This window comes from Barbus barbus, assembly GCF_936440315.1.
Source record: "Barbus barbus genome assembly, chromosome: 10".
In the NCBI taxonomy this organism is placed as follows: Eukaryota; Metazoa; Chordata; class Actinopteri; order Cypriniformes; family Cyprinidae; genus Barbus; species Barbus barbus.
In genome coordinates this window covers 26,028,928-26,040,078 of record NC_136738.1, presented here as the reverse complement: position 1 = coordinate 26,040,078, position 11,151 = coordinate 26,028,928, and the positions used below count along the sequence as shown (strand labels likewise).

The 11,151-nt window shown below is 39.1% G+C and overlaps 2 protein-coding genes across 2 annotated transcripts; one reads left to right on the top strand and one right to left on the bottom strand.

The window, feature by feature from the left end:
* Positions 1 to 1,976: 1,976 nt before the first annotated feature.
* On the bottom strand, positions 1,977 to 5,619 carry LOC306876157 (growth/differentiation factor 8-like). Its single transcript, XM_079427137.1, has 3 exons — positions 5,135 to 5,619; positions 4,139 to 4,509; positions 1,977 to 3,292 (listed from the first exon to the last, which is right to left on the bottom strand). Exons 1-3 carry the CDS (start codon positions 5,589 to 5,591, stop codon positions 2,912 to 2,914), a joined length of 1,209 nt encoding a protein of 402 aa, XP_079283263.1. The 5' UTR covers positions 5,592 to 5,619; the 3' UTR covers positions 1,977 to 2,911.
* A 3,670-nt stretch (positions 5,620 to 9,289) lies between these two features.
* On the top strand, positions 9,290 to 9,816 carry akap19 (A-kinase anchoring protein 19). Its single transcript, XM_079426696.1, has one exon. It carries the CDS (start codon positions 9,400 to 9,402, stop codon positions 9,667 to 9,669), a length of 270 nt encoding a protein of 89 aa, XP_079282822.1. The 5' UTR covers positions 9,290 to 9,399; the 3' UTR covers positions 9,670 to 9,816.
* Positions 9,817 to 11,151: the final 1,335 nt, after the last annotated feature.

Sequence of the window (11,151 nt, the reverse complement as noted above, 5' to 3'; positions counted from 1 at the left end):
TGATAAACAAATCACTGTATGATTTTCCAGCCAAATTACAGTACCTTTCAAAAGTTGTTTTTGTCTCTTGTGCTATTTATTTGATCAAAAATAGTCAAAAATTAAATTTAATTGTAAGAGATTACTCCAGTCGTGGATATGATTGTGCTGATATGATTTTTTTTTTCTCAAAAGAACAGCATTTATTTGAAATAAAAATATTTTGTAAAATTAAAAATGTATTTCCTGCTCCTTTTGATTCATTTAATGCACCCTTGATAAATATAAGCATTAATTTCTTTGAAAAAATAAAATAAAATATTTACTCCCCCAAACTTTAATTATTATTTTTAGATAATTTTTTATTATTTTTTGTGGTGAAGCCACATAATATCAGCAGGGCATGTGTATTGGGCCAAAAATTTTAACTTTAAAAATTATATATTTAAAAAATATATAATAATTTGTCCATATTTATAAGCAAATGCACTTTAGAATCTTTGGAGTGACTAATCTCTAAATAATTCAAAATCCTTTCTCTTGTTCAAAACCTGAATGACATCTGTCAACTTAAGGTGAAAAATTGGCAGGTAATAAAAAAGCTCATGTTTACTGCAGTAACAGACCAGGTGAGATGTCAATAGCACAACATGCATCACCTGTCACCTGTCTGCAACCTGGCCATCAATGATCGACCTGATGCCTCATGGCAGCACGTACCTTCAACTCATCACTCAAAAACAAGCGTTTCCCCAGCTGTTCCATAGACTGTGCACGTTAGTGTGAAGATGCAGATGTTTGACCACACCTGGCAGCAGTCCCTCTTCCCCCTTGTACACGGTGCTTCCCTCCTGTCCGAGCACATGCAGCTCTGCCCAGCTCCCCTGCAGCTCGTGCGGATATGGGGAATCCTGGTGACTGAGATGAGCTATGTGTTTCCCACCGGAGTCTCCTGTCCCTCGAGGAGGCACGCTGCCTTCCCATTTTCTCACAGTATCTTCCTCTCCTGTCAACCTGGGAATGTGCTGGCTACCGGCAAGCCACGGAGACAAGGAAAACGGTTCCCGTGTGACAGATATAACAACTCGAGGAAACCATTACTGTTCCTGTTTATCATGCACTTGCCTTTACCTGGCACAAAGGACAGTGCTGCAAGTCAGATGCACAAGAAAACAAATCAATCATGCTTCTGCTGAGCGTGATTCATAGCACCAACGCTCCTGCGTGTAGAACGGGATGAATTAGGAAGGGATGCACCTGATTATCGGTGTGCATTCAGATGTTAAATCGATAGTTTCAGGAGCATTCATGTGAGGTGTTTGAGCTTTTGCGAACACGTGTAATTATATGTGGCAAACGATCCTGAATCCAGGACGCATTATCTCAACCCGAACGTGGAGAGAAATGTTATTGCTCAGGGACTTTTAATCTCCCACAACCCTCTGTTCATTTCAGAGCAGTTCCCACCTGGTTTCCATGGAATCTGTCCAACTCACAGCAGGAAAGGAAGCAGATCTCGGCAGTGCTGAGTTCGCCCTCTTCTGGACGGAAGTGAGGCCTCCAATAAGCCTTGGTCTAATTAGCCATGCTGTCAAAACATTTCTGCAAAAGTCCTTTTAGAAAACTCTGCTGCATGCTCGCACTGAACTATTTAGAAGGGAGATTTGTTAATTTGGGCTTATGTAACAGCGCAGCTCGGTGCCATTACGGGAAAAACAAATGAAAAGGTCAAACGATAGTAAATTCAACCCAAAAGGAACCTCTTAACACAGTTTGGACAATACCCCGCATTCACCTTTGCTTAGAAAAAGACATGACGTGGAACGACTTCCCTTTTAAACTCTCTGACCACATCCAGTATGGCTCAGTTTGACCATAAATCCATTTTATCAAATGATTTTCATTATGTGTACAGATCTGCATATTTCCAAATGTTCAAATCTCAATTCCATTTGAACCCTTTTTCTTAAGCGATTTGAAATAACAGAGTTGAACATATAAAGCAAGCACCTTTATTTGTTTGAACAGATACATAGATTTATATTGTACACTTTTTTTGCTATTTCGTGTTCATATACATGTACTAACCGTGGTTAAAAAAGGCAACTGTTAATGGAAACAATGGCAAGTATACAATACAATTAGCAAACATATCAAAATCAGTTTTTACAACATTTTTAGCAACCAATTCTTTCTATTGGTCTGCCATAGTGCAAACTGTGTGGTTTGAAGACAGAGTGTTAGCGTGATATTAACATTCATTCTTACAGTTCCGACATCTCTGTCTCGAACACATTTCAAATGTATAGACCGCATTCACAGCGCCTTTGCTTCAAGTCCTTCTGTTCCCTAATGCCGATCTCAATAATACTTCAAGTGTGTAGGGCTGTTTGACAGATGAGTAGTGGACAAAAGCTATGATTAACAATTCGATCGGTGCGTTTATTGCAGTGTATGTGGAAGTTTGTGTCAGATAACTGTATTGAAGCTCTGTTCAATGTTCAAGAGTCCCTCTCTGTTTCTCTTGGATACTCTTCTTAAACAAGCTCAGCTGTTACAGCAAAGATCTAAATGATTGTATTTTGGAGTGGTTGCATAATACAATGTTGTCTGCGTATCCTAATGAGAGTATTCTGACAAGGTGAAAACATGAAATAAAGCAGAGAATGTCGTCCATTTCAAAAGTGTCCATTCCCAAGTCCAGCCAGTATATGACATTCCTTTAGTACATCCATGTAACATTGGACTCCTGTGGCAGAGATACTGATTTAGAGGAAAATGACAAAAACAGTCAAATGAAGCGGTGCCCAGAGAGTGAGTGAGCGTCCTTCTATTGCACAGTGTCTTGCGGAAAGCACTGATAATGGATGGTGGATGGTGTGATCAGATGTCCGGGTCTGTGAGACGGATCGAGTCCTGTCTGGGCACTGGTTCACGAGCAGCCACAGCGGTCTACTACCATTGAGGGGATCTTGCCGTAGATGATCTGCTCTTTGCCGTTGAAGTAAAGCATGTTGATAGGAGACATCTTGGTGGGGGTGCAGCAGGGCCCGGCGGTGCCTCGCGGATTGGCCTTGTTCACCAGATGGGTGTGGGGATATTTCTGCAGGTGCATGTAGTCGCATTCTCCCGAACAGTAATTTGCCTTATAGCGTTTTGGAGCAATAATCCAGTCCCAGCCGAAGTCCTCGAAGTCCACAGTGAGAGGGTACCTGCAGCATCGAGACTCTGACGAATTCTCGTCGCAGTCCAGCCCAGAGTCCCTCCGGATTCGCTTTGGGCCCTCCGAGATTTTCACCTCCATGAAGGGGAGCTGGGAGTGAAAGAAACCAAAGAGCCAGTGTTTCAGTTTACTGTTGATACTTTCCTATCTGATGGCGCTTGCCAACTCCTGGTCTGACCGTGTCCAACCATTAATGAATGCTACAGCTAGCCAATACAGATATGATTAGGGAAGGGAATGAATTTAATGATTCTGGTTCCAATTCCACATAATGATTCATTGCTTAATGGAGCCATTAATATTTTTTTTTTTTCAATTCTTATTTATCAGATCATTTCTGATATCAGCAGAACCAATATATAGACAAAAACGTCATACAGTGTTTGCCTTTTTAATAACTGTTCACACACATTTTATGGTAGCCTATTTATATTAAATAAGAATACTAAAACAAAGAAGAAAAACGTACTAACTTTTTTAATTCATTTTTATACCAATGACTACCACAAGTTCTAATTTAAGCTAATCTCATTTAAGTTTCATGAGTGTCAACATTTTTTTTACTTCGTTTCTTGTTGTTATTGTGTATGGCGAAAGTATCTGGAGATTCAGTGAGTCAGATTAATTCACTAAAAAGTACCGTTCGAAAGAGTCATTTGTTCTCGAATCGGACTACACTGGTCGAGACAACACCAATGTAGCGAAATTTTGTAATGTGTAGCGTTGTTGGGCGCTCAGACACATGCACTTAACATGCAAGAAATATGCATTTTACATTTTCGCTTCTGGCACTCATTTTGGAGACATCGTTATTTATTTAAAACCATCGAAATAATTTCTCAATAGTGTCCTTCACAACAACTACTGTTGGCAAAGCTGTGTCTAAAAGCGGATATATTTGACTTAAAACGCATATTGGTTAACAGCTCAACTCACCAGTCCATCCTCTCCAGGCTCAGCTGAGGTAACGGCCAAGTCGTTTCCCTTCGCGTCATACGCGTTTATCTCAATGCCCCAGTTGGTCTCCGGTTGTCTTAACCACACCGTGAGCACCTGTTTTACGTCTATACTCTGCCAAGACGTCACTCCTGCGTTCACATCGATCTTCAGGGATCGTATTCGTATGTGCCTTCCTCCGTCCGTAACAGGCATCAGCCGTGATATCTGTAAGAAGACGGTGGTCGCATCTTCCGTCGGTCTCAAATGAACCCAGAGCTGCGCTTTTACGATCCGGTTCGCTTGGATCTTCGGACTGAAGGAGAAAAAACAACACTTCGGTTTCCGATCTACTTGAACGATGGGGTCAGCTGAAAAAAAGAAGAGAAAGAGCGATTATACGGGGTCTGCTGGTTTTCAGTGACAGTTTTGTTATTACAGCGGTTCATGAAGTGGCGCACTGATATATATATATATATAATGAAGTTTTAAAGAAATAAGATTGACAGCGCCCACAATATAGAATACATTTCAGACATAAAGCAGACATATGTATGTAGAAATTTGATTGACTATATATGATGTTATATACAAACGGCATTGCGGATGGAGACATTTATACATGTAATAATTAATGGATCGTCTACACACATAATACACATTTTTACCTAAAAATATATGACCCAGTTTCAACAACAGTTTGTAAATGTCACGTGTGAAAAAGGTGAAAACATTTTCTTCTGAGCGACGCTGCTGCGCTTTGCTGCGCTTCCATGTTCATCGTGCGTAAAATCGGTTAACAAGGCTGATAAAGGAGCAACACAAAGCCTTAAAAATCAGTAAACGAGAATAATCTTTGCATTCATGCACAAAAGCCGTCTTGTGAGTGCAAACGGCTTGGACGTAAAGGGACTCTCCAAATATCTACTCTATTTTTTGTCCATTGTTAAGAGGATACATCTATTTGAACGAATCTTTGATATAGACGATCCTTACGCTCTATGGCCATGGTCATGATGGTCTCTGTGGTGGCATGTTCATCATCCTCTTCCATAGCTCCATCCTTACTGTCATCTCCCAGAACATCGTACTGATCCAGAAGTTGTTGCAAAGGCGGTGCTTTGGGTAACAGCTGCTTGACCACGTCCCGGCTAATATTTGGAGCCTGTTTGAGTCGGAGTTTGCTAAGAATTTGGGACTTGATGGCATGCAGTCTCATCAGCTTGCTGTGTTGTCTGAACTCACATGTGGAACACTGCTCGCTTTCCTCCGTGGCTGTGGAAGGCTGCTGGTGCGCCGTTATATCTCCATGACCCACTGAACCGCATGCAATTAATACACTTAGAGAAATTAAAACCTGTGTAAAATGCATGTTCCAAAGCGTGCTGAAGGATGTTTGATCTGATTTGCTATGGAAATGAACCTCACCACGCACCGGACAAGTAGATGTCATGCTTAAATTCTGCAAGGCTTTTTATACTGCAACTTTGGCCACTCTATTGTGTCGTAAGATTCAATGATTGGCTGAGCTGGCAACAATAAACCTAATGGACAGAGCTGGACTCCTTTCGCAGTTCTTAAAGAGGCATGGCACACCTTAGAGGACTCGTGAAGGAACTAGCCGAACTTGAGTACAAATTATGCACATGCATATTAAAAATACGCATATTTCTTGTAACATTTCAGTGCGTGCTTCTAGGCTACTCACTATCCAAATGCATCTGACTCATAATGTAAGGCTACATGGGACATCTGCATATGAAATCATAATCAACAGAATATTTGTTTTCATCTTAACAGTGCATTGCCATATAAGAAACTTGAAATGTTGGTTCATTTATTAATTTATATAGTGAGTGACAGTTGCTAAAATAACTCATTTCAAGCCCTGTCTTGTGGCATTCGTTTTGCCCATCATGTCCTATTTGTATGTGGTAGTTTTTGAAAAAGAGGTGTTTGCATAATATTCACGTAGTTATTGTCAATGCAGCGGAATTCAGTTTCACAATGTGTGTAAAGTTTTAAACGTAAGATATTGAATAAGCGCAATTGATTTTATTTGTTCAACAGTCCCTTTTCAGTTTTTGTTGACCCGTGGGTAAGATATGTAGCGCTATCTTGTGGTACAACTTGTGTAACGCAGGTGAGGTATGTCCCTGACCTTTTTTTACTCAAATATCTGTACTTCTGCACAGTTATTAGTCAAATGATACATATAAGGATAGTAAACGTGGAAATATAATAAAGAAACATACAAACAAAAATAACATGCAACTTCTGGTATACATTAAAAATTATAATTGTGTTGAATTATGGAGAGAAAATAAACCCTTTAGAATACTTGATTCTAAATGGCCAATCGATTATAGCTAAATGTTGTGGAGGGTAACCGATTTCCTAAGCACTACTTTGCTTTTTTTCATTCTTACATAATAGGCTATAATTTCAACTCAAATCAATATTTTATGTCCATTTATTTATTTGGCAAGTAGCCGTGTAAGCAGGATAATTTGCAGTCATCCGGTCATTACTGCAAATTAAACACTTTCAAGGCCACACAAGACATTTTAGGATACTGAGCTGATGACAGGGCATTATCCCGTACTTAATATCACTTCATCTTCGGTTCAATTTAATAGCCTAATGTGAACATAAAATGGAAGATTCGAAGCGGAATGTCTACGCTGGTCAAAAATCTTTATCGATTAAATTCTAATGGATTTAGGATGATGCCTAACATAATATACAGTAATCTAGCCTGAAATTATTGTGCTCGTTGAATCGTTTTCAATGTAGCGTAACTCTAAAGTGTGAACAGTTCATTTGTTTTAATAAAAGTAAACATCGCGCTTCCTAAAATCGATGGTTATGGATTATGGTATACTTATAAAAATGTAAATTTGTAATAAAATCACAAATAATGACCATAAGCCTAGCAGACTGTCTAAAAATGGAAGCTATTGCTATAGTTAATATGCAAGTTATTTCGTTATTTGCTAGCCTTCGTAAATTGTGTTAACCGCGGTTTTAACCGTGGTTTGTGAAAGAATTCTCAAATTCAATTAAGATTTTGGGGGGTAAGCATAAAGACTCACAAACTCAATTTACCATTCTGGCAAAATCGTCACAGAATTAACTATTGAATCACACTTGTATGAGAAAAAAAATCTCTGTAGGCTATAGCCTATGCTGTATGACAAATAAAAAATGCGTTTCTTTTCTCATATTACACTGTAAAATGTTTCTGGCGGGAGATAGATTATATCTCTCTAGGGTGTCCTTTTGTGAAAACGTTTGGGAACCGCTCTGTTAGAAATGTTTGTCTGTAGCATTAGTGAAAACTGTCACTCCACTAGATGGAGACATTGTATTTAAAAACACACTGAGACGCAACCTGTGTCTGCGCGTGTTGCAGTAACCTATTTTACCCAGTTTACAAACAAATGTTTAGGCAAGGATAGCATGAACTATGCGTGCCCTTATAATTTCCAAGCTGCAGATTCATTCATATAGATGGCCATGTTTGAATGGACAAAGAAAAATGCAAAAACAACACTGATTATTGCGCTGTTGAGCTGCATCGCTGTCCTGTCACTGGAATGAAACCGAAACGTTATCATGATCATTATGTGGACTCTGGACGCACATGCTGAATTCTGACCCGACTTACCCTACAAGAGCAACTTCATCCACATGCTTTCTCATTCTCCTGTGGAGTAACCGAGATTGGTGTAGAGGAGGAAGCTTCTGCCTGTTAATACTGTGGATTTACATCAATTTTCATTTTAAATAACGCATTCCGATTTGGATTAAATGATTTCTTCGATTTTTATATCCATAATATTGACGCTCACTGCCTGCAGTCCGAATAGGTATGTACCCGCACTGATTATATCACTGAATTTGCACTTTTAGCAGTACATTATAAAAACAGATCATCGTGCATTTTTTAAAATCAGGTATAAGATTTTGCTTTGACCTTGAGGCTTTCTTGACACAAATACGAGGATGGAATTTACTCGAAAAACCACAGAGCTGGAATTTTAATCTCATTCTCCCTGGCTATAACATTGCATTGCAACCAGGATATAATCTATCACGATGTTATTAAACTGGATCACTTCAGATTTCCAGACAGTGACTGTAGGTGGTCTTTGGCTGCTGTGCATGATGCATGCTAAAATATTAACAATGTTTTCGCACCTAAAAGAGCTTGTAGATCTAGAATACACATCATCAACACATTTATATTCTTAAATGAGTCATTGTCGATGTTGGCTATTGCAGCAAAAGGAGTGAACCACCGGCTTAGCTGTCCGCAGGAGCAGCACGAGACAAATATTGATAGAGACGTTCGAATCGTTCTTTTGAATCGGATCATTTGAATGATTAGTGTGAACGATGCGTTCGAAAATCGAACTGAATCAATCCGAGCGGTTCTCGAGTCTAAAGCGCATCGAGCCTCACTGAATCCGATTCAGAGTGAGCCGAGAGCTGATGGAAGAGTATTTTTGTGTGAACCAAATGAACCGATGACACCGATGAGGCTAAAAGCAGATTTAAATTTTGCTGAAATTTTACATATAAAACATTACGTATAGTCTACGTGTTTGATATACATAAGAATTGGTTTTTAAAGTATTTTATTAATACGTAAAGAAAAAAAAAACAGGAAGTATATCTGGATTGTTTCGTGTAAATACAAATTATATTTAGCTTTTAAATTTCATAATTTTATGTTATGAAAACAGTTATATGTCATTATGTACCTACATATAAACGGAACTCGATCAGAGCATGTCATGTCCTTGCCACCCCTAATAAATACCACATCTAGCTGATTTATAGCCTACTACTGGCTTCAGCCAATTAAAGCACATGCAGTTATTTTTTCTTCATACTGCCTCATATGGAAATCCTCATTCCTGTGAAGATGTAGTCTTGGTTGCCAAGGCACTGAAAAATAGTCATCATGAAAATATATATTTAGCCAGGCAAAGACAAGCAATAACTCAGAATAACCATGCATCTTCTTCACACAGGGCAAATGTGAGGTGGCCATGAGAATGCTGTACATCATGGCAGACCATCTGGAGTGTCTCAACTACACTTTGCACAGAAATACGTCATCATCCTAGCTTCTTATCCGTACATCACGAAACCCTATAAACAGCCAACCAAGGGAATATAACCTTGGTATCACGCCATCTTTGTATCTCTTCCCCTCACTGCTTTCAAACCAATGCTACATTATTTATATCATGGGATGCATGAAATCCAAGCACCACGACCCCACTCAGAACTCCAGCTCATCGGAGAAAGTGGATGGCAAGCCAGGAAAGCAAGGAGAGAAAGCGGTTCTAGTTTTCTCAGAGATTGGCTCAGTGGAGGACCCGCTACGGGTCAATCCGGTGCTGCTGGACTATGCCCAAAGACTCTCGGAGGAAATTGTGGCCCGGGCAGTACAACAATGGGCTGAGGTGGACAGCCGATACAGTGACATCCCCTACATTGAGTGTGATTTGCCATAATGTTTCAGCCGGGTGGAATAAGATTGGATCGGTCTGGCTCTCCTTTATGAAAAGGAGAGCTTTCAGATGAACAAATTCAGGCCAGTGGAGGATCATGTCATTTTGGGAAGTTGTTCTTTTTATACCCATAAGGATTCACATGAAATATTGAACCATTTTTTTGGTTTTTTTTTTACACATTAAAAGTCTAATTTAGGGGCCTGTTTTCTTAATAAAGGGCCATGGAGCTGTTAAACCACAAGACTACAACTTTTCATGTGTCTTGTTTACCCTCAAAGCCCAGTCGTTTAATTAGGGAGTCTCTGCAATTGTCCAAAGGCCACAATCATCCCAACCATGTTTATTATAGACTCCATCTTTTTGCCTTCAGTATTTTCATGTTCATGTGGCTCAGCACATCAGACAGTACCTTGTTTTCTAGTTTCCATCCATCTGTCTTGGTCACAATAGTGAATTTTCATTTGAAAAAAGGTCCATTAGCAATAGTATAGCAATGATTTTCAAAGCAAGAATCTTTGTTGGTCAACACTGAGAATTCAACTCAAACTCACTGCAAAATCTGTGGGGAAATCTTTCGTGCAAAATTCCTGATCACATGGATTGCAATTGAAATTACTTGATTTTGCCAGTGAAAATTCATTGAACAATGGTAAATGTGACCACACATTTAGAGCACGTCCGCTCAGGGGTCACGGATTCTCTTAAAGGGGCTAGCGTTGGCTTCTAGGGATCAATAAGTGTACATTACTTCACTGGTAACCTTTTTTTGACATAACAGCTCTGTCGACTAATTCCTGGTATAGACAACCTTGTGGTCACTATGGCCAGATGTTGTTTGTACACATGGATTCGTAAATTTAAAATTCCAGAAGATCTTAATCATTCTGCATCCTTGTGATGCAATGAGAAAATATATTCAAAAGAAGGATTCCCAAACTTTGTGCATTAAGCCATTAAATAATTTTGTTAATTGAAGATTTTTTTTTCTGTGCAGCTCAAATATGCAATTCTTAAAGGTTAAGATGTTATAAAAACAAACAGTGCTACCGGACTGCAGAAGCCCTCACTAGGAAACTAAATTCAGACAGGGGACCAAACATGCCAATGTCCTTAATGATTGTTAATACAAGCACAATTACTCTTCTGGTAGTTTTAACAGCTGCTCACCAATGATTTTTATAGATGTGTTATTGGCACTTCTGGGTCTTGTGCCATATTGTCAGGTAGCCATATTCCCTTTAATGATCTCCAGATAAATAGAGAGCAGCAGTTGGGTTCTGGAAGTAAAAGTCACATAAATCTTTTCCATAGAGAAATTGATTTTTAGTGATAATGTATAAACCAGACAGACCTACTATGAGCTCTGAGGTGGTTAAGTGATATATGCTTGATCACAACTACACATTTAAAAATCTAAATTTCAGAGATTATCCTCTCTCATAGAGCACTGTGAATTGTGTAATCAAAAGAATTTCTAAAATA

What these genes read in the sequence shown, in the direction of transcription:
- LOC306876157 (XM_079427137.1), bottom strand. Translation starts at nt 5,591, where the DNA reads ATGACATCTACTTGTCCGGTGCGTGGTGAGGTTCATTTCCATAGCAAA. An exon ending in CATGACCATGGCCATAGAGC is followed by an intron (nt 4,510 to 5,134) that starts GTAAGGATCGTC and finishes TCTTTTTTTCAG; the next exon opens with CTGACCCCATCGTTCAAGTA. An exon ending in AGCCTGGAGAGGATGGACTG is followed by an intron (nt 3,293 to 4,138) that starts GTGAGTTGAGCT and finishes TTTCACTCCCAG; the next exon opens with CTCCCCTTCATGGAGGTGAA.
- akap19 (XM_079426696.1), top strand. Translation starts at nt 9,400, where the DNA reads ATGGGATGCATGAAATCCAAGCACCACGACCCCACTCAGAACTCCAGC.